Source organism: Chlamydotis macqueenii, chromosome 1 (genome assembly GCF_036417535.1).
Source record: "Chlamydotis macqueenii isolate bChlMac1 chromosome 1, bChlMac1.mat, whole genome shotgun sequence".
NCBI lineage: Eukaryota > Metazoa > Chordata > Aves > Otidiformes > Otididae > Chlamydotis > Chlamydotis macqueenii.
Window position 1 is genome coordinate 206,952,120 of NC_141556.1, and position 23,511 is coordinate 206,975,630.

Genomic DNA, 23,511 nt, shown 5'->3' on the forward strand with positions numbered 1-23,511 from the left:
AAGCCTCCTATATTCTCACCCACATCTGAACACCTCGCCTGTAGCTCTACCACCATCCCAGGGTGACCTTGATTAAGCCTATGAGGAGCTCATAGTACCAGGGTGTTGCTGGGGCCAAGAATTTAGCCAGGTTCAAAGAAGAATTGGAAACTTAAGCAAGTAACACGATTATCCAGAGCTATTATAGCTAATGCTAACAAAAACTTTGGAAGAGAAGTAAAGCCTCATGCTTCTGGGTGTAGGTCAATCTCTAACTACGCTTACTAATAGCCTCAGACCTCCAGTTACCTCGTATCTGCTCCCAGTGATCTTCCGTGCACTGTTCTCTGAGCACTGGCCACCAGCAAAGGATAAAAGATCAGATGTAATTTCAAAATCATCCAAAACACCAATTTTGTCATTTCCTAAATTGCTAAACCCTCTCACCTTGTTCTCTTTTTAACCTCTAAAATGAGAAATCTTCAACTTTAGAGGGGAATTGTGAGTGCTTAGAAGTGCTTGGGTACTGGGTCCTCTCTGAAAAAGGCAGTGCTGCCAAGGTGAGATTCGCAGGCTGCACAATACCAGCAGCAAAAATAATAAGCTTGAATTATGCAAAGATAGTGACTGATTGGAGTGAACTGATTTGCCTCTCAAATTGTAGTCTTTTACGATGTCTGTAGCTAGCAAGGCTAAGCCCTTTGAAAATTTTCCTCCAAACAAAATGATACAAATGACAGCTTGTTTTTGGAAAGATAATTTACTGAAAAAAAAAAGGCCTTTTATTAAAAATAAAAAGTTTCAAGGAAAATAAGATGGTTTTCTCCTCAAATTACTAATTTCCACTTTGTGTGTACACACATACAGACTTTAAAGTTTGAGTTTAAAGACTGATTATAAAAGATTGCATAACATAAGTGTTCTGAATTCTTTGTCTACTAAAATCCAGCTTTTTGGATAGATGACAAATTTCTAATGCCATTTCAGTGCACATTTGGATAGGAACTCCATGAAATACTATTTCAGTAAGTGTAAAATATGTTTGCACTTTATCAAGATCATTAATAAATGTAAAAACCATTAATGGGTGAGTTTCACACAATATTACAGTTCTGGAGGTTTGCTATCAAAACTGTTAAAAGAATCAAACACCTCTAGGCAATGGACAGCGGTGCCCAGCTAAGCTGCCTGGTTAAAACTGTCACTGTGTTCTCCATTTAAAATATAAATCACGTCTGTGGCATGATTTACTCAAATGGGTTTAGTTGTTTGCAAGTTTGATGTCACTTATTTTGGAAAACAGAGGAATGCTGGGATTCTGGCATTCGTATGCTGTAGTGCTGTTACGCTTTCATAACTTCTGATTATGTGAGTCATGGGATAAATCTGGATTTTTTGCATTTTAGAGTCCAGTTGTGTGAAAAAAAAAAAACTACAGAGCATAAGCTATGTGCTGCATTCAGCAGATGTGAGCATGCTTACAGGTACAGACAGACAATCACAATTACGTTAATGAAATTTAAAAATCTGTTTTATATATAATTATCTGTTATAATTAAATTCATACAGCCCACATAGTATGTACACAGATGTATACTCTTTATATTGCTATAACTGCCACTTCTAGTGATATAACTGCATTCACACTGATTTACATTGATTAAAACCAAATCACATCCACAGTTAAAGTCACACTGATTTAATTTTTTTTTTTTTTTTTTTTTTTTGCACTTTAGAGGGGGCATGAAAGCTCTGAAAGGAGATTTCTGATTCTTTTTGCAGTGTCTGGCATTTTAAAGATGTCTGGAAACAAGCACACAGTGATAAATTATCACCAAGACAGTGATTAATAAAAGTGTGTAAAACCAGTGCACAACAGAAGCACTGTCCTTCCAATGAGGAGTGAAACAGGGAACAGGACTGCTGCATGAATTTTCCTGCAAAGTCTTTAGTAGCCAGACTAATCCCAGGCACACCTCGTGCTGATCTTTACATATCCACACAAAACTTTCTGGGAGACTTTTTCTCCCAGTCCCCTGCTTACTTCATCTCCCAGCAGGGCTGCCTGCTGGACCTGGAGATCCTCCTTCTGTACAAAGGGAAAGAGCCTCCACCTACCTTGCTCTCCTTCCCTCCCCAGTTCCTCCTCGGGCTGGCAGGATTCCTCGGGCAGAGCATGCAATCAGTTTGCAGGGAGCAGCCACAGCCACAGGAAAGATGCAGAAGAACAATCAGAAGGAGCACCTCTACAAGCTGCTGGTGATCGGGGACCTGGGAGTGGGCAAAACCAGTATCATCAAACGTTATGTCCACCAGAACTTCTCCCCCCACTACCGGGCCACCATCGGGGTGGACTTTGCCTTGAAGGTGCTGAGCTGGGATGCTGAGACGGTGGTACGGCTGCAGCTCTGGGATATTGCGGGTGAGTACAGAGAAGAACCTTTTGCTCCATAACTCATCCAAAGACAACACAAAGCATAGACCCAAATTTGTTTCTACTCAACTTTAAGTTTGGCACTACCAGTGCCTATGAGGTGAGGGAGAGGAGATTGAGGGGAGAAAACTTTAAGGGCAGATTGAAACTTGGAGTTTCCCTAAAGCCAGCGGACCCCTAAACAAGGGGTGTCAGAGTGAAACCTGCCTTGTCTGATTTTTCTCCCAAGCCCTTAGACACGTATGGGGACATGGGCACCCCTCTCCAAATGCCCCAATTCTTCCCCTGCAGCTGCCGCTGTTCAGCTTCCCTTGTTAGATTGACAGATCTCTGTGATGGGAGGGAGAGTAATGTTACATCTTTTTAATTTGGTGGAAGAGATGAAGGATTCAATATGATATTTAAAATTATTTTCATAGTTTAAAAAAATAAGGAAAAAGTGTCACCGATTTACTTTATCAAAATACCTTCCTTCTTCCTTTCCTTCCTCTCTCTCCTGCCCTCCTTCCTTCAGCCCAATGAAATGTAAACAACTTCTGACATGCTTTGAAAAGAGAAGTGTTTCTATTTGGTGATAATCCTGGTTGTTAAAAATGTATTTACTCACATTTGCTTGTCTCTATTCCAACATCAAGCAAAAAAATATAATTTGAACTCTGTGGGGAGAAAAAGAATAAGGAACTCCATCTATCGTTGCATGGTTACATCATTAAAAAAAACAGAATGTGACATTGTTGCTGCCAATGCTTCAGAGTTTTTATATTTGGCTTCCAATTAAACCCACAACTTTTTTTTCTGCCACCCCTTTACTAGGAATTAAGCATTTTTTCTTTGGTCCACAAAATAAAAATTTATCTTGATGGCATATTCTACATGCTATAAGTAATTGTTTCTCATTGAGCATATGTAGGTACAGCTACAACACAATAGTTTACAGCAAAAGGGAAGGTGTTTTAAAAACTCAGTTAAATTAGGAAGTTACGTTTGTTAAATAAGGAGTAGAGGTGAACATTGTATCACCTGTTAGGCAATTGTGCCAGCCGGTGGCCTGAGCTGCGGGTTCAGTGATCTGGTCTGGAACGGCACCGAGTGAAACGGGTGAAATGAGAAAATTCCTGGCATTCTTCTCGGCGGAGGGAGTGCCTTTCTGCTGCACTTAGCTGCCTCATGTCTGAGCTCTGAATTTAGCACCAAGGCACTAAAACTTATGCAACAACACTGCTTTACGCAAAACATGCATAACCTCGGCTTTTTTACATATCAGCACAGTCTTGTGGTTTTATAATTCTAAATACATATATGCTCAGCTTGCTTTATTAAAAGTTGGAATAATAGGGAAGGCGTTGCTTTTGTTGCTCACCAGCGACCGATTGTAACAATAAATACGCATCCAGCAAAAAAAAATTCTGCACGAGAAAAAGCATTTAATAGTAAATTCTGAATGCATCGAGGACTTAAAGAAAGCATTTTGCATGCCTTGTTTCAGAGATTTATTCCACTACTAATCATGTGCTGAAGGATCATATGATGTAGCTTTCAGTCAGGCTGCAGAAGCATTACGCCAAGTTGTAGCGCTGAATGACTAGAATGCTTTCTGAGTTATCACACATGACAGAGAGAATTACAGCACGGTACTAAATTTCATATGAATTGCTCAATTCAAAGCATCTCTGTGAAGGTCAAGACGTGGTCGGTAATAAAAAGAGTTGCTGTCTCAGTCTTAATGACTTCTGTGTAAGGAGCTTTAACTGTTGATAAATAAACAGAGAAAATACGTTCTGTAAGCAAGATACTGAATTCAGATCAGCACGATCCTGGCATAGCAGATGTCACGAATAAAGCATCTGGCTGGTGAGAAAAAAAAAAAAAGTTTAAAAATGAAAGTAAAGTAAAACTGATTTGAAATATACTGAGAATGGAAGTGTTTTATCCTAACTGTGGCTGGTCACGTATCATCACCTGCAAAACACAAATATGTGAGTGTAAGAGGGAGGAAAATGAAATTTGTGGCCTCAGAACATCCTCTGTCTTTTGGTATAATTTCTGTTATTAGATCATGTTTAGCTTTGGTGGGAAAGCAATACATTTTCTGTCTCTAACCAAGCTGAAGGATGTTGGCTTAGCATATAGGACATCTTGAATTGAAGTATGGGGGGGGGTGTGTGTAACTATAATACGATCTAATAGCTAAATGCTGAAACTGCATTTATTTAGATGAGAGACAAATGGTGAACTATAAGCATAACTAAGCATTAGAAAAATTAATTCAGGGATAAAGTAGGTTCTGCATTCTATATTATTACATCAAGACTTGGGTGTTTTTTTAACAGATTATATATTCCTGAAGCTATGAGTGTTAGACAAGAAAATTGGACAAAACTTCATGGTTTATGATGTTATGATATCTGTAACAACACATTGGCATTAAAATCTATGAATTTATATCTGATTCAGTCTAAGTTTCAAGTGACTGAATTTTCAGTACTGTGTGTAGGAAGATATATACGTGGTAAAATTCTCCTTGTCTTCAATTTTCTCCCACCAGCTCCATTTTATTTCACTGAATGTCCCAAATTCTCAGTTTTGGTGTTCACAACCCTGTTAAAGTGTGCCATCACCTCAGCTGCTCTGTCATACATGCAGATTCAGGCTGGGATGCTTTTGAAGAAAACAGCTACTGCAGACAGTAGATCTGGGTGTATTTCCCATTCACCTCTGTATTTCTCATTCACCTCCCAGTGCTACTGTCTGTGTTTTGTGTCCACACAGCCCCGAGATGTCTCTGAAGACCAGGTTTGGCTGCAGATTTGCTGCAGGGGAGCAGTCCTGTGCGTGCAGCGGAGGGCAGAGGGCAGCGCTTCAGAGCCTTCCCCCCCTCACCTGCTACATTTTCACAACTGTATCAGCATCACCATTACCCCTCCGGCTCTGTATACATGGGCTGGATTATTCATTGCTACCAAAAATACATTGATTTGCTTTCACAAGACTAGATTTCATCTCATAAACACTTGGTCCAATGCATTGGAGACATCAACACTAGTGGTGAAAGAACAGTTTCATTTCCCTTCTCTGCAGCATTCACCTTCAGAAATGGCAGTCTTTGCACAGATATAGGCAAATGTCTCTGCAGTTGTAAAGTTTTTAAGACTGTTAAGCTCCAGAAGGAGTAAATGGACCATTGACTGATGCCAGGCACAGCACATCCTCAGTGCTTTAGGCTTTTAGTGGCTGCTAAGCGTTGCAGTACATATGCATAAATAAGATAGTCATGGTGATTTCTAGGCTAAGTTACCTTGAAATTACTCTTCTGCAAACATAAATAAGTCCCTTGCTGTGATGGTTTTATTTCAGCGTAGATTTGTGGATCTGTGGGCCTGATCCTGCTCACACTCTGCTTTTCCACATTCTGGAGTGGTGAAAATCACCTCAAGGCTTGCTTAAGTTTCAACCCATAAAAACAATTACTTGAATTCAAGGGTGGAAATTCTGAAAGTTTTTTTTGAAGTGAAAGGTTAAAATGTTTAAATCTTCTCCACAATTTCCAGCTTCTCAGTGTTGGCTGAAGGCCCTCTGTAAGTATGCTGGTTCCCAGAAGCTTTTGACTCTTAGAATGAGGGATGGTGGCAAGAAGTAAAACCCATTGTGAAACTGAGCATTAGGTAGTTTTAATCAATTTTTATCTTGCACTCTATGTCAAATATTGTAGAGGAGATGGTGGAAATTATCTGAGCTTTAGCACTCTATCATTATTTTTTATAACTTTATCAGAGATGATAGTGGTCTCCAGTGAAAACTGGAGATTTCTGTGCAAGCCATGCTGGAAAATTTATGTGGAGTGCATTTTTATAAGCCATGAAAATCCAGCCATTGATTGCTTTAAGTCCATGCAATGATACCTTTCCCTGCTGCAGAGGTACCACTGAGATTAAGATAAACGTGCGGGCAGGTGCCATTCAAACAGGAGTCCTTCCCTTTGATGGAAGCCTTATTACTTTAGTACCTTGATCTCATTGGGTTCACTTCAAAGTGGGGTAGGATTCATCTGGTTTAACAGTTAGACATCTTGTACTGACCCATCTGGGTATAACTACTCACCCTAGGCTCACCAGGGTGTTGAGGGCAGAGATTAGATATCTCCATAATTAAGCTTATGTGACCACTCTTATACACCTGTTCCTTGCTGAGAAGGTACCCTCTAGATATCTCTTCTCAGTCTTTGACTACAAAGAGACCCTAATCTTAGATATACCCCATTAATTTTTTTAAACCTAAATTAGGGCTGATGAATCCCAACGTAAAGCACCGTCTCAGTGGGCAAAGGCCATCAGACTCATGGGGTTTGATGCCAGATGCCAGTGGCCTTGCAAGGGATGCAGTCAAGTAAAATTGGCTAAATCAAACAAACATTCCACGAGTTTCTGACCCTTTCAATGAAAAGCAAACCCCACCTTCCCCAGTCCCTCTCGCAATAAAGGAGATTCTAGTGTTCAAGGTTGCTTGTGAGATACCACTGAATACCTAATGGCTGATCTATTTTCTAGCCTAATTACTGCCTAAGCCATTGTGTTGCTGAAAACATAAGGCCAGATACTGACACCTTTAATACAGCACAGTGCCTACTTTCACAAGTAATTCTGCTAAATGAAAAAGTTTCAGGAACCTCATCTATTAAGATATGTATTTGTTTACATAAGGGAGAATCTTTGGGAAAAAAAAAAGAGTCCTCCTGGATCCTTATACACAATATTTAGCTCTCCAAGCACAGTGCAAACACTAGAGAAAGAAAATCTTATTTCGCAATCTAAATTAAATAAAAGTAAAGCCATTATGGAAATAACATAAAACTAAAAGTCTGTGGCTTACAAACCACCTCTTTTTCCATTCAAAGTTGCATAATGTCTTTATGCCAAGCATATTCATATATTAATTGCAACTGATGGAGAAAAAGACCACTTCAAAAATGTTTTAGGCACTTTATTCATCCAGCAGCTCCACTCTTTCTCTTTCTTTGAAGTAACTGATAATGGAAATTGGTGAGCTCTGTACTCCTGCATAAAGCTGTTTTCACAAACATGGCAGCTTTTCTGTGCAGTGAAAAACCTAGGTATCTGCAATAGCAGCTGGAAAGAGGAGGAGGAATCAGTGTCATACCATTTGTCAGAACTTTATGGACCACTACTTGGCAGAAGATCACATCATAGGAGCCTTTTATTCCTCTAATAACTTTGATTATTGGTGATGAATGATTTTATGCTGCAAATTAATAATATAGTTCATGTTCTATGACAACATGTTGCACCTGTCTTAGAGATCTGTGTCCCAATGATATGTGTGAGGCCCAAGTTCAGCTGTTCTTCTATCTCATCTACAGTGCAAGCCACTCAAGAACTTTACATGAGAAGCATAAAGTGTCACTGAAACACTAGGCACCAAAAACTAATTGTATGTGTTGCTGCTTGCCTCACTACTGTTTCTAATCAGATCTTGACTTTCATTTGAAGGCACCTTTTTGCAGATAAAATAAAAATCGCTCAGCAAGATTCTTGAATAGCACATAACTTAGCCGTTCTGATTAGCCCACTGGTAAGAATCATAAGACATTTTAATAAAGCACAGTGATAAGAAATTTTCAATATGACCTCATATTTCCCAGAAATGATACATTTCTATCTTGCGTTATCAAAGGGAAACAACGTTTGTTTAAGGTAAAAAAGAATCTGACATGAATTTGGAGAAGACAGATATCTACTTTTGGTTTCTGTATCGTGTGAATGGCTTTCTCCTTGCTGCAACAGCTAGTGTATAAAACCAAAGATAAACATCACAAACAGACGGAGTTAACCCCATAAGTGTGTTCAGTGAATTCTAAGGGCTGGTCATAATTATACCTGGACAGTGCTATTTCATTTAATAATGAAACTACACGATCTAGAAGCCCAGTAACCAGCACTCTTCAGTTCTCAACCTAGCCTTACATTTGACAGTACAATTTCCGTCAGATAAAACCTCCACAGGTAACCTTTCCAGGGTCAGAGGCAGACTGCCAATCCTTCTGTCTTCCTAACCTACTCATAATTATGCACATTGAGAAAATAAGGCTAGAAATAAGTTTCCATTGAATGTTGTCTATTTTCATAGCACTTTTTCTCAGCTATGGAAGCGTATGATTAAATACAAGAGTTATCTTGCTTAAAGACTGCTGCTGTCGTGAGATGTTTCAGGAATTTATAATTCTTCTTATTTGGATCACAGCTCAGCAGTAGACACCAATGGAAATTCTATTTTTTCAGTTCAAGAAAAATTCTGTGTAATTTATTTCCACTCTTGCAAACATTTTTTCAAAGTTCCCATGAAAACAGAATACATATTAACAAACTCACAACTTATCAACATACCACATCCTGATGTCAAGTGTGTTAATTTTCACACTGTTAATCATGTAAAATGATAGATATTTACAAATGTCCATGTTTGAATACAATAATATATTGTTAGCTCACAAAAATACTGTGAAAACTTCCCAGAGAACAATTTGAATTCAGCCAATAAAACCATAAAGCTTCTGAAAAAATCTAGTATGAAACGTCTCCTCCCAGTTCTTTTCACTGGAGCAATATAACTCTTCATATTGCTACTGCTGTGCTAATTCTCAGAACACTTCCTACATTTGTAAGGCTTTAAATTCACATTTCTCACCTCCATGTTTTAGTTTGCCAGTAAAAGTAAATTCATAATGACTCTAATGCCTGGTATGGCTCCAGAGCTTAGTTATGTTACAGTTGATTATTATCACTTGCATGAGAATATGCAGGATCCTCTTCAGGCATGAGCAGATGAATAGTGTTAGGTGTTTCCCACATAATATCGTAGTATCAAAGTGCTTCCAATTTGGTACCTAGATGTTCTGTAACTTTTGCATAAAGTCCTATAATACACACCAAGACCCTTGATACTGTCCGCAGACCTAGAAATGTGGCAGCTTAACAAGACTGTACACTGAAGTTCAAGCTTGTCATAAAGTTATTGCTTTTCCTTGGGTGTTTGCTTTAAAACTCCTTTTCCATGCTGTGCTGTTTTGCTTTGTTATGGAAATGAGTCTAGAACTGTACTTATAATTATTGAGGTAAATAGTAGCTTTCCAGAGACTTAAGAAATTAAGCCCTACCCTCAGTAATGTTCTCTTAGAAAACCTACTAAGTGAAATATTGACCTAGATTGGAAGCAGTGTTTTTTACAAGGTCGTTTTTTTGTTGGTTTTTTTTTTCCCTCCTACTTTCTTCATCACAGGTCAAGAAAGATTTGGAAACATGACCAGGGTATATTACAGAGAAGCCATGGGGGCATTTATTGTCTTTGATGTTACAAGACCTGCAACGTTTGAAGCAGTGACAAAATGGAAAGAGGACTTGGACTCTAAGTTGGTTCTTCCAAATGGTAAACCTGTGCCGACAGTCCTCTTAGCAAACAAATGCGACCAGGGAATAGATGTTCTTATGAACAACGGCATCAAGATGGATCAGTTCTGCAAAGAGAATGGGTTTGTGGGCTGGTTTGAAACATCAGCCAAGGTAATATTTCCAATTCTTCTTAAATGTTTCTCCAAGTACAGAGAAATTAGTTTCTAAAACAGTTCACTTGGTTGAAATGTGTACCTTGCAAAGCTCCTCTCTGGTGGAAATAATTGAAGGTGAACTTTAAAATTTATACATGTCTATTTGTTTTAGGCTTTTTATTGCAAAGCAAAGGAAATTATATGCAGCATTCTGAAACACAAGTCCTTTAATACGATAGGCCAGCAGTAAAGTACGTAACTGGTCAACAGCTTACTGTGTAATAGCCGGGGCAGGAAGATGACCTTTGGCAAGACACAAAAGCTACCTCTTATGAATGATATGAGGATAGTTTTCATAATTCTTAACAGTGAATATTGTCTCTAACTATTTATATAACCACATTGCCTGAGAAATGATGATTTGAGACAGTAGTTTTATTGTGTTAGATTCCAGAAAAAAAATCAGTCTATTGTACAGCTTATACAATGCTTACTGTTATAAGCTCTCATTCTCAAAAGCCTTTTTGAAAAGATCACATATCTGAGGAGGAAGGAAATATCAGTGATCAAAGTGCCAAATGAGCTGCTCTGAAGTACAATTCCTTGCCTTGGTACAGATTTCCTGTGTGCCTATAAGAAAATTGAGACAAAAATCAGAAAAGGCACTGAGACTTTCAGGGTACGAAGGCCCAAGGTACAGTGCTCTTGCACATCAATTTGAGATTTCTCAGATAACCTCACTGCATGCAAGATTTGGAGAGCTGGCATATGACATATCGATTCAAACACAACAACTCAAGGGATATTATGTTTATTGCATTCTCTGATTATGAAAGCTAGTGTCATCATTAGCAGCTCTGGGGAATGTTTGGATGGTTTAAATGTAAACAGTTTGGGTCTGGTTTGTTAGTAGAGTGAAAGTTAAAATGCTACATTCAGTTGTTTAATTTCTTTTAAGCACTTTATGAAAGTTACTTGAGAACATTTGGTGCGTATACTTGTATTTCACATTTCTGGTCTTGACTTCTTCTTTAAGTATTAATATTTAAAAGAAGTCTCACTTGTAGTTGGCAGAAGTAACAGCAAGTGAGTAGCACCATGTTCTAGTCTATCTTAAGCATTGCATGAGCTCTGGGCTGAGATGTCTTTGTGGTCAGTGTCTTCACTTTCCTACTGAATGGGTTCAAAAACTAGTCACTATTTCTTCAAAACGCCATTTTTAAGAGAGAAATTTTGGTCTTGGCCTACAAACAGGGTACTTCTCTTTCCTGCATGTGCAGAACTGGGTCTGAATTCAGATCTGTGGATCTCTGATGATTTCTGCTGGATGAGGCCACCAGAATCCAGTGTTCCTCTCTAGGATAACTAAAGTTTTACTATGGACAGTGTCTAGTTCTGGTTAAGAAAGAGGCCAAGATCTCTTACATCAGCTTCTTCTTGATGTATGGCAGAAAGCTAATTTTTCCAGGAAAACCTGAAAACCTAAAGAGCAAAGCATTTGCAATAGCAGCTACAAGAAGAAGATGAGCGGAGTTGAGCGGATTATTGCAGCACAAATTATTGTTATTTGTATAAGAATTACATATTCTGTCTCTTTTCAATGTTCTGTTAGGTGCCTAACTGTCTTTCAGGCTACAAATAACATTAAATTTCTGGTTGCAAGTATTTGGGATCCAGTTCAACAGTGATGTGTAACACTGTACATGGCTATTTTCTTCAGAATTTCATCTTCTTAATTTCTGACATGTGTGTGAGCCTACATTTCCTGGGGACAAGAAGTAATTCACTGAAAAGTAAGATCTGAGGGCAAAACCATCACAAAAATAATGTGGAGAGAAATTAATAATAGATTGTTTTAAAATATCTGCATCTAAAAGACTTACAAAGAGAATAGAGGGAACAGGATGGACCATTGTTTAAAGAATAAAGGGCCATAATTTCATTATTCTAGATTTGGATCAGCAAAGTCATGCAGCTGGTCACTGCTCCTTGGCCTATGAGAAAGGAATATGTACCATGAATTCCACACTTCAGTCCCCAGTTGTTCTTAGAAAGAACAACCACATTTATTGTACCAGAGGCCATTGCAGGTCATGGTAGAGAATGAATGTACAGACAATTTCAAAGGTAGCAGAGAGATTTTACTGTGATGATGGAGCCAGTCTTGGGCAGAACTATTGAAGTGTAAAGGACATGAAAAGTTTAAAAAAGTCACAACAGAGGAAAATCCAGTCCTCGTTTTTCTAAGCCACATAGAATTAGGATTTTGACTTATTTTAAACAAAGGAAATATCTAGATTCTTCTTGTTTTATTTCACTCAGAAGCCCAAGCAGTCCTCAGGTTACCAGTGCAATCATGTAGGAACAGAAAGAAATCCAGCTATGACAAGATGTCTTCAACAGCCGTTGTGAAGGGAGAAGTGAGAGTTGAGAACGCTTGAGACTGTTACCAGGCTGTTCAGTGCTGCTATAGACCGAAGACTAGGATCTTTTATTCTCAGTTCCCACACCTGATTTCCACTCAGAATTGGAGGCTGCTGGCTTTAAAATCATAGAATCATAGAATGGCTTGAATTGGAAGGGAACTTTTAACCCCCGTGTGTTGCAATAAGGACACGGACTCTGTGGATGGTGTACCGGAGACCCTTATTATCTGTCAGCCTAAGTCTTTTATATCTTTTCTCAGTTACACGCGGAATGCACGCGCTTAATCATCTAATTCAATTGATAGCAATATACTGTTCACGCGCCTTAAACTTCATTTGGATTGGTTATAGATTTTTAGTTGTTTTTACTATTTTTGCCTTTGGTATTTACTTATCTTGTTCTAGTTGCTGTTTTTTGTTATTGAGCAAGTGGTGTTCAAGGACATAGCTCAAATTCTTCAATATCAGACAGCTGTGCTGCACTCTCTGTTCCCACACCTGTGTAAGAAGCAGGGACACCTTCAACTAGATCAAGTTGCTCAGAGCCCTGTCCAGCCTCGCCTTGAGTATTTCTAGGGATAGGGCATCTAGGGATAGGGCACCTCTCTGGGCAACCTATTCCAGTGTCAAATGCTTTGCACAGGTCCAGGTAAATGTCATCAGTTCGTTGTCTCTTATCCACCAGTGCTGTAACCCCTGGTGGTCATAGAAGGACACCAAATTGGTCAGGCACGGTTTGCCCTTAGTGAAGCTGTGTTGACTGTCACAAATCACCTCCTTATTTTCCATGTGCCTTAGCATGGTTTCCAGGAGAATCTGCTCCATGACCTAGCCATGTGCAGAGGTGAGACTGACTGGTCTGTAGTTACAAGACTACTGTTTCCCTTTTTAAAAATGGGGGTTATTTTTCCCTTTTTCTAGTCAGTGGGAACCTCACCAGACTGCCACGACTTCTTAAATATGATAAATAATGGCTTGGCAACCTAATCTGACAGTCCCCTCAGGACCTGTGGGAACATCTCATCGGGTCCCATGGACTTGTGCACCTTCAGGTTCCTTGGATGGTCTCAAAACTGATCTTCTGCTACAGTGGGAAGTTCTTCATGCTCCTAGTCTCTGCTTTTGCCTTCTGCAACTTAGGTGATGTGGCTAGAGCCCTTGTTGGTGAAGACTGAGGCAAAAAAGTTATTCAGTACCTCAGCCTCCTCTATATCCTGAGTAATCAGCTCTCCTGTTTCCTTCCGGAGAGGGCCTACATTCTCCCTGGTCTTCCTTTCATCCTCGGCCTACCTAAAGAAGGTTTTCTTGTTGTCCTTGATGTCCCTGGCCAGATTTAATTCTGTTAGGGCTTTAGCCTTCCTTACCTGATCCCTGGCCACTCAGACAATCTCTCTTTATTCCTCCCAGGCTACCTGTCCTTGCTTCCACCCTCTGTAGGCCTCCTTTTTGTTTTTTCAGTTGATTCAGGAGCTCCTTGTTCATCCATGTAGGCCTCCTGGCGTTTTTACCCGACTTTCTCTTTATTGGGATGCATCGCTCCTGAGATTGGAGGAGGTGCACCTCGAATGTCAACAAACTTTCTAGGGTTCCTCTTCCCTCCAAGGCTATATCCCATGGCACTTTACCCAGCAGGTCCCTGAAGAGGCCAAGGTCTGCCCTCCTGAAGTTCAGGGTAGAGAGCTTGCTGCATGCCTTCCTCGCTGCCTTAAGGATCTCGAACTCCACCATTTCCTGGTAACTGCAGCCAAGGCTACCCTAAAATGTTGCAAAGAAGAGTAATTTCACTAAGACGGTAGTATCACAACATTTAGGCTAAGTTAAATCAGAATAATTTCCCCACTCAGTGTAAGTTCTGAACTAAAAACTACTCATTTTTTTTTCTAAACAAAAGTTATTATTACCGCTATTTTAAAATATTTAATGTAACATGTACCTGGCATTCTTTCAGCCTAGGGAATATTAAATAATTTAACTCGAGTCTGGGGGAAAAAACTAGCTATGTTTACTACAGAGAATAGAAACTCCTTTCTGAAGTGGAATAACACTGACAGAGAAGTCATCATATTGCAGCTAACAGTTTTAGCAGTTCAAATAAGTAATAACTCTTTTTTTGTGGTATCTTGGAGTAATTAGATCTCCAGAGGTTTTCTGGAGACGTGCTTGGAAATCATGTAGCCTTCAGAGAAAACTGAATAAGATTTATGCATTTTGGAAAAATAAAGGTGATTATTTATAAAAATGTATCTTTTAGTTCTGGTTGCCTTGCAGAAAGCAACATGCTATATATGTACCTACCATATTTCAAGCTGTCAATGATTTCAATTTTTTGTCTGTAGCACTGGCAGATTGCACTGAAAAAAACATCACTGTATTATTCCCTAGTGCTGTTTTTCTTAATTTAACAACTTCAAAATATAAAATATTTGAGCCACCTAATGCATTCTCATGCGTTAGTTTTGATTCTTACATTAATCTAAACGAAATACTCAGCCTGTTCCAATCTTCTGGTAGTTTGCCAGGCCTTGTGGGGTGACAGCACAGTGCAGTATAGTCATAAGTTACACATATCACCACATATCCAGTGGAGAGGCTGGTCTCTTCTACATATGGTTATTTGGTTTGTTCATACTGATTGCAATCCAAAAGGCACATCCCCAGCTAGTCATAAAATAAAGAAAGATGGGGAAAGACTGTTCAGTAGGGCCTGTTGTGATAGGATGAGGGGTGATGGTTTTAAAATAGAGGGAGGTAGATTTAGATTAGATATTAGGAAATTTTTTTTTACAATGAGAGTAGAGAAACACTTGCACAGGTTGCCCAGAGAGGTGGTGGATGCCCCATCCCTGGCAACGTTCAAGGCCAGGTTGGATGAGGCTCTGAGCAACCTGATCTGGTTGGAGATGTCCCTGCTCCTTGCAGGGGGGGTTGGACTGGATGGCCTTTAAAGGTCCCTTCCAACAGTAACCATTCTATGATTTTATGATTCTAATGCTAATAGTAAATTCTTTAACAAATTACATTACCGCAACTATTGTGAAAGGTGCATTTTTTTAAAGGAAGAAAATTTCTCCTTCCTGTCAGACATTTAATTATCTGATATGTGGTCAGGGTAGCTGAGAGCTCAACACACATTTGAAGCCTTTAAACTCTTTTCACCGCTGTTCCTTGTTCAAAGAGGCGAGCTTTAGACTTGGATAAGAAAAGCAGCAATTTCAAGCTTATTATCACTTCATAATGAAAATGGGACTTATGCATCAAAACAGATGACACGTCAGGCAAAACTAAATGTGCTTGAAAATACCTACTTCAGAAATAACTTGAAATACCTGACGACTGACCATAGCTGTGCTGTGATTATGCCTGAGTTCCTCTTTTCCCTGCTGTAATTCTTCTGTCAGCAATACGGAATTAGGTGAAAAGACATTCCCCTTTTTTTCCCAATTACCCAGAAGAGCTGGTAACTGTGCTTTTCAGATCCTTACCAAACTAGGCTAAGCCCACAGCTATTTGTCTGCTGAGCATTGTGACCTGGAAACTGAATTAAAACTGAGCATATGGGCTATTTGGACATGGAAAAAGTTATAGAATCTTTCCTCATCTCAGAAAGGCGGATAATGTGTCCTTTCTTCGGATTTTGTCTGACAGGCAGTCCACAGTGTGTCATAGTGCTGAAATGCTGGACTAGGAATCAGGAATCCTCTTTGCAACTGATCTGCCAGGTGATCTTCAGGAAGTCACTCTCTCCTCTGATCCAGCATCTTCTTCACAAAGCAAGGACAACAATTCTGCTCGTCTTACCAGTGAGCTCTGTGAACGAACAAAGCTCTACTAGCCCTTGTTTAAATAGCAAATTCTTTCATTCTTCTGACTGGACAATTATTATGAAAGTTGAAAAAAAAAAACAAGCTAAACTGTAGACTTGCAGACGAACAGGATATGTGGCTTCAATTTCCATAAAGATAAACAAGGTCTGGATATGTATTTGAATTAGGCTGACACACTGCAGCTGATCTGCTGATCTGGGAGCTGAAACCAAAGCAATCCATCTGAGACTGCCAGACCCAGTTAGGGATGTGTAGCTCTCTACATTGTCTTTAACTTAATGACAATGAGTTAACTCATCAACTCCCTACGTTAACTCAAAAAATGGCTAACCAATCTCACTGCACAGAGCCTTAGAAAATATTTCAGCTTCTGCCATAAACCAGAAAACAAAGCTGACACCTAAGGCAGAAGCTTTCAGCTCAGATATACAGTCACCCTGTGCAGAATTCTCTGCAGCATTTGTTTCCCATGACTAAAAGAAGAGCAGTTGCTTCAAATCATCCTACAGGTATTGGAGCTGTCCTATAGCTCTCTGGATCATTTTTATGAACCAAGTTATTTAGTGCTAGCCAAAAGCTGGAAATTCACAGAATTATGGAATTGTTGAGGTTGGAAGGGACCTCTGGAGGTCATTTAATCCAATAATTTTGTTGCAGAATATCCAACCAGCTGTAAGTATTCAATTACAGAAATTATCTTGTTCTCAGGGTTGCAGTCACAGCAGTTCACATCCATGCATCTCATGTTCATGCATCTGGATGGCTTTTGACTTGTGTGATTCTGTTTTCCTAGAAACAAAACCACAACAGCATGACACAGCATCTTAGTAAGACTGCTACCAATGGTTTCCAAGGTGGCTCTGCTAAGGAACCATATGGAGCCATTTCCTCAGATTGCTTGCTCCAAGGTATTGCAGGTTAAAACATTCCAGAAGTCGCACCCCTGCTTCTGTATTTCAGTGTATTTTAGAAACAAAATGTGGAAACGATGTGATTCTCACTGGATTGCCATCTAATACGTGAATATTTCAGAATTTGTAAATGTTTACTTAAGGGAAGTTGATTTCCTGTAACTCCAGTAGTAGAGTCTAAGGTCATGTCTCTAAGTGGTGCTGGCTTAGACCTCCCTAAGTGCCCATGTTAGGTACCTGTGCCCGCATACACACTGACTTTCAAAGTAAGACTTGGAAGCATCAGATTTAGCCAGAGAAATAAACTACTCAAATGTAGAAAAGGAGCAGTTTTCTACCAGAAAACAATCAGACAGACAAATCTAAGATATCTGCTTAGAAAAGAAAGAAAAGTTCCATTTGGAAGTCAGACAGGCCCATAAAACTAGCAGAGGTCTTTTTTTCTTCTGTAAAGAGCTAAGAGCCAGTCCAGGCTGATGGGATTTATTTCATATATTAAAATGGATTTCTCGAAATGTTAATATTCTGTATCTGCATTAGAGCTGACAGGTAAGGGGAAGGCAATCTAGAATGCAAAGCAGCTTGCTGAGTTTGTGTACTGTTTTGAGACACATTCAGTAAAGTATTTATTTTCCTTTCAGGTGATTGTTGTGTTACCAGTCTACGGCATTATTTCCCATCGCAATAGGTTAAAATGTTTTAAATCATGCAACTCTGCTTCCCTGCCCTCAATTGCTATCCTTTACCTAAATCTGCCCTTTGAAAACATACGTTTGAAGATCAATCTACAAAACAAATTGTAATTTAATTTCCATCTTACAGTGTTCCTTTCTGTCTTTCAGAGATTACTCAGAGTTATTTGCTTTGCCTTGCTTTTTTTGGTAATAGAATAAGGAGTAGCATGTGCTGATTTTCACTTTTGCATTCCTTCTCAACGAAGTCAGGAGAAAGATTGACTCAAGTGGTCAGGCATCATTACAGGAGCTGGGTTCAGGTCCTTGCTTTGACAGACATTGGCAAGTTGATGCTGGGTAAGTCACTTAGGGCCAGATTCACAACTTAGCTCTTGCATCAGTGACTGTGATAGTGTCTTTCAGGTGCTGGAGCTTACTGAGGCACAAAAGTCACAGAAATGGGTCAGGCACCTCAGGGGACAGGGCAAGGGGAGGTGCCTAGGACAGTGTTTCATAACAGTTAGCATGCTAAATGAGGATGTCAGTGTGAGCCATAGAGAGAAAGCACAAAGAGGACTGATAGCAGCAAAGGCACCATAATATGTGTAAAATCCTTCCTGTTCGGTCTTGCCATAAAAACTCTCCCACGAGCCTTGGGAAAGAAAGGTGTTGTGTTCCTACATTACCATGAGAAGTGTTCAAACTATGCCATCTCCCACTTTCCAACTAACCACTATGTGCTGGACCAGATTTCATAAAGTTTTGTCAGTCTGGGGCTCTGATTTTTCTCCATGTGATAAATGGCCATAGCAGCACTTCCCTGTCACAGAAAGATGCTGTGCAGATAAACACATCAAAGATGCAGTGCTGAGTAATAGCAGCCTTAAAGTAACATGGGTAGACAGACCTTCCCCAATGTTTGGAGAAATGTGAAGGTAAAAGTGATCTCAGAGGGGGTTGGAAAACAAGCTACAGGTGCTCCTAGTACTATGGCAAGAGCTAGATAACTGCTGAACATCTTGATGTTCAGAAATGGCTCCATCAAGGAGGCAAAGTAGGCCCCTCAGTGTGACCTAAAGAACTTGTTAAGAAAGGAAGTTAGTAAAACCAGAAGAGAAGAGAAGAGAAGAGAAGAGAAGAGAAGAGAAGAGAAGAGAAGAGAAGAGAAGAGAGAAGAGAAGAGAAGAGAAGAGAGAAGAGAAGAGAAGAGAAGAGAAGAGAAGAGAAGAGAAGAGAAGAGAAGAGAAGAGAAGAGAAGAGAAGAGAAGAGAAGAGAAGAGAAGAGAAGAGAAGAGAAGAGAAGAGAAGAGAAGAGAAGAGAGAAGAGAAGAGAAGAGAAAAGGCAAAGTAAGGCAAAGCAAGGCATGGAAAGAAAGAAAAGGAGAAAGAAAAGTCTGAACTGCATCAATCATCACAATTCCTGTCGTGTTCTGTGTAGAACAAAAGCCATAAGGGAGATGACAGTTAAGGCATTTCAACATAGAGACCCACTGAAAGATATTGTTTCCCTCTGTTGTGTCACCTATATTTTCTTTCCTTTTTTGAAATATAATTTCTTTTATTTTTAAGCATAATTGGGGCTGTTTCCATGTTTCAGTACAGTTAGGAGGGTGTCTGTGATTACTCCTCTCTGTCCAATTTTACACTTTGATTGTTGGTTTATTTGTATTTGTTGGGTGGATTTTCACCTGCTGCTTTTTCTCTGTCCTTCCCTAGATTGCCTTTCAACACTTCTTGCTCTTTAAAATTACCAGGTCTCTGAGTGTCTGTGTTTGGATAGCAGATACCTTCTACTGTCTGCAGCTGCTTCACTGCCTAGCAGAATATTGATTTTTTTTTTTTTTTCAAAACACACTGTAGGAGGAAAGGTGCAGAAATCGATATTTCATTAGACAGACCAGAATACAGCCATGTCTGATACACAGACCTGGGACATGGAGTAGACACTGTAGGATTAGGGTTGTAACAAAAGGCAACAGCAGCATCAGAAAAGGACGCAGTCCAGGCACAGAGCTGGAACAGCAGGAGTTGCTTTGTTGGCTTCAGCACAGGCTCCTCGCAGCGAGCGACTTAACATGTTGCTTCTCATCCATACCACGAAGCAGCTGTCATCTGAACCACAGGAGAAGGCTGGAGCTAGACACAAGCTCAAAACCAGCTGTGATGTCTCCTGGAGTCACCCTTCCTCTCTTGCTCCCCTTGTACCCCTGCAGAAATTTGAATCCACACAGCTTAGATAGTTCATATACATGTTCAGGATAAGAAAACGCCTTTCTGTTCCAACACACACAGCAGACAGGACTTTTTATTCCTTTCCTTTCATACAGAACAATGGGCATAATTTTAATCACACGGGTGCAAGTGCTTTAAATGGTGAATTGTCACAAAGCAGCACATTTTACTTGAAGAAGTAAGAGCTGCATCACGAACTTCGGCAGGCACATCTGAAGGGATGGTTTCCTGGCAGAGAGGAAGGTGGGCATGGACTCAAAGCAGAAGCCTTTTCAGGTGGAATGGCCAGAGCTGGGGATGATCTCTATCTGAATCTAATCCCACTTCACAGACATACAGTAGATCTGGGCAGACACCTACCAGGGAAATAGCAAACTCAATCCAAAATGCAATTAACAATGTTACAGGAAATATGGGTCAAATTTGGTAAATCATTTCATGAAAAATGAGAAAGAGCAACACAGAAAAAGAGAAGCTTTTTGTATTCCCAAAACTAAGTATTTTGACTTCTTATGTCAAAACAATATTTACATGTTCAAATTTGGCTTTCTTCCCTAAAAAAAGCTATAGAGGTTTAAAAAGAGTTTTAATAATACAGTTTCACTTTGGTTTGAGTTCTGGTTGAAGTAAAATAGCATTGTTTGGTTTTTTTTTTCTAAATGTTTAGACTTGAGTCTGGCACATGGGCTTCCATCCATCACCAGTGGGGATAAGAGATGTCCACCTGCACCCATTTATCCTTTTGTGGGACTGAGTTCCTTCTCGCTTTCTCACTCTTATAAAATGTTGATCTTAAGCCTCTGAGAAAGAGGGTTTCTGTTAATACGTCTGAACTTTAATTGGTTTGGGCACAATCTCAAATAGTCACTAAGACATTGTTGAAAAAATGCATGCTGCCATCCCAAGAGAGAAGCAGCACATGAGTAAATGAAATGCTTATCAGTCCATTAATAAAGGAAAATGCAATGCAAAAGATTTTTATGTGTATATTTTTGTGCATTTAACAATTCTGTTTTGTCTTTGGCTTTCTAAGTAGCACAGAGAGATATTTTTCATTGTCTGTTTTTTCTCCTAAAATTTCACGGTGTTCTGAAAAAGACTTTCGGTGCATGCTTGAGGAATTTTCTTGTCTGGCCTGAGAGCACCATGTGATACACTAACATTTTAACATCTCAGTACACAGCTCTGTATTACTTTCTAAGGGTTAGCATGTAAATGACTTGTCTAAAGATTTGGGTTTTTACAACCAACTGATATTCTTTACAGGTCAAAGCTCAGACATTTAAGTTCACTTGTGTACTTGAAGAAACCTGTGAAATCTTGGCACTAATTAACATTTTCAGTTAGATCCCCAGATTTCAACTCTTTACTGTGGTGCCAAGAGATGCTCAATGGAGTTTGTGGAGCTTTGGCACTGATTGCAAGGGGATTAGCTATCAGTCTCACAGAATCTATTACTTTAGCTTTTGATCTTTGCGTAATTATACCATCTCTACTGAAATACACACACACATACATTAGTTTCCTTTTTTTTTGTGGTTGAACTTCACATTTAAAGAATGTACCTGACTTTTCTGGACATACACACGCAAAAAAAGTTTCACATATTGAATTTTACAGGTTATTTTATCAGTGGTGCTGAATTGATGCTGAGCATTCGATGAAGGTAGACTTCATGGCACTGTGTGCATGGCTGTTTATAGTCTCAGTACAACAGGCTCCAAATTCAGCTTGGAAACCTGGCTCAGTCTTAGACTGGAAATAAAAACATAATCTTTATGGAGCAAGAGGTGTTTGTGGTTACACATTTGGGTTTGTATGCATATCTATATATATGTATGTGGGTGTGTGATATGATTTCCCAGGAGACTGAAGCTACAGTGAGGTTTCTATCTCCTGTCATGTAAAATAAGTAATCAATGTCAATAGTTAGAGTCAAGAGTGTCTTTTACACCAGAAAGCCCGACTATTCATTCCAAATATATCGGTGGCTGTCATTAAAAAAAAAAATCCCTACCCAGTAATACTGCTTATTTTATATGCTGTGCTAGGCTGTGTCGCACTAGTCAGGCTGTTTCAGCTTTGCTTGTTCTACAGAGTAAGGGTTGCTGCAAGTTAAACACCCTGTTGAAGTAAGGCACATGTAGAAAAAGACATGCTTTTCTTTTCTTTCTAAAGCCCTAGAGCGAGGATTTCTGTCTAACAAATTAAACCAATGGTGATATCTCTTCTGAAGCAGTACATTGGAGACAGGTCAACCTCAACAAAAAATAAGTGAGGACTCCAAATTATATAAATCTTTTACTGCCTTGTGAATAACTTGAGATTGTATAATTTATTCAATGAATTTGGTTCATCACAGGTTTCATTGTGAGCACTGTATATGCAGAGATCTTCTTGAAACTGTGGAAAAGGCTTTAAAAAATAAGTACTATTGTTGGCTGTAATTGCTGATAGGTAATTAATAATTTGAAAATGAGGGTACTCATTATTCAAGCAGTAAAATATGGATTTTACAGTATTACTTCAGGCATCTCTAACATCCCCCCGGCATTTGTTTTTTTAGTTTATTGAAGCAGTCAAATCACCAAGCGTTTGAGGTAATTTAAAGTGAGCTCTGTGTATACTTTAAAGGAGATATGAATCATAATATACAAAAAACCTAGCTAACTTAAAAACTGCAGTAAGCATTATTTAATACAGTCAATTAAAAGAAAAGCTATTTATTAAGGAAAAGAAACTTTTATGTTGCCTAGAGAAAAGTTTAATTATGCACAGGAAATATGCAGCATGGTGTAATTAATATTGACTAATCAGCCTCTCTTTCTTTTTTACTTGCAGGAAAATATAAACATCAATGAAGCTTCCAGATGCTTGGTGAAACACATAATTGATAGTGAGAGTGATGCAGTTCAGTCTATTGAACCAGATATTATAAAACCACACTTGAATTCCTCCAAGATTGTCAGTTGTTCAGCTTGCTTTAAATCCTAAGAGACTTTCAGACTATTACAAGAGCTGAGCTATGATTCACAATGTATACTTTATTCAATGTACCCAGCCTGCCCAGATTGTCCGTAAGCAGATTGCCGTTTTCTCAAAAATATACTTAATTTTTTCCATACTTTTTGACAGATAAAACTTATTATGAACTGTTCATTGATAGCAACTATTCAAAGCTGTCTTTGGCTACTGGTGAAATAAGACTCATGGTGATGGCTATGTTTTCCTGGTTGGGTAGCACCACCAGTGGTATCAAAATCTCTTTCTTTGCAATGTGGTTTCTGAAAGCTCCTGTTTGTGATGTGACTGCAGCAATACCCTACATGTCTAGTGGTCCTCCAGCCTGTCTTCTTAATACCCTGACCAGGCAACCATCACCATTACTGTTGTGTCACCCGTCACACTTGAATAATCTTGTTTCATACGAGGAAGATGATGATGACAATGAAAATATAGCTGTTCAGAAACAGACA

The 23,511-nt window shown here is 39.2% G+C and overlaps 1 protein-coding gene across 1 annotated transcript; it reads left to right on the forward strand.

Annotated features, from left to right (window-relative positions):
- Window positions 1-2,196: 2,196 nt before the first annotated feature.
- RAB38 (RAB38, member RAS oncogene family) lies at window positions 2,197-23,029 on the forward strand. The gene is made up of 3 exons (XM_010122891.2): window positions 2,197-2,401; window positions 9,704-9,984; window positions 22,877-23,029. The coding sequence occupies exons 1-3, from the start codon at window positions 2,197-2,199 to the stop codon at window positions 23,027-23,029; spliced, it is 639 nt and encodes a 212-aa protein (XP_010121193.1).
- Window positions 23,030-23,511: the final 482 nt, after the last annotated feature.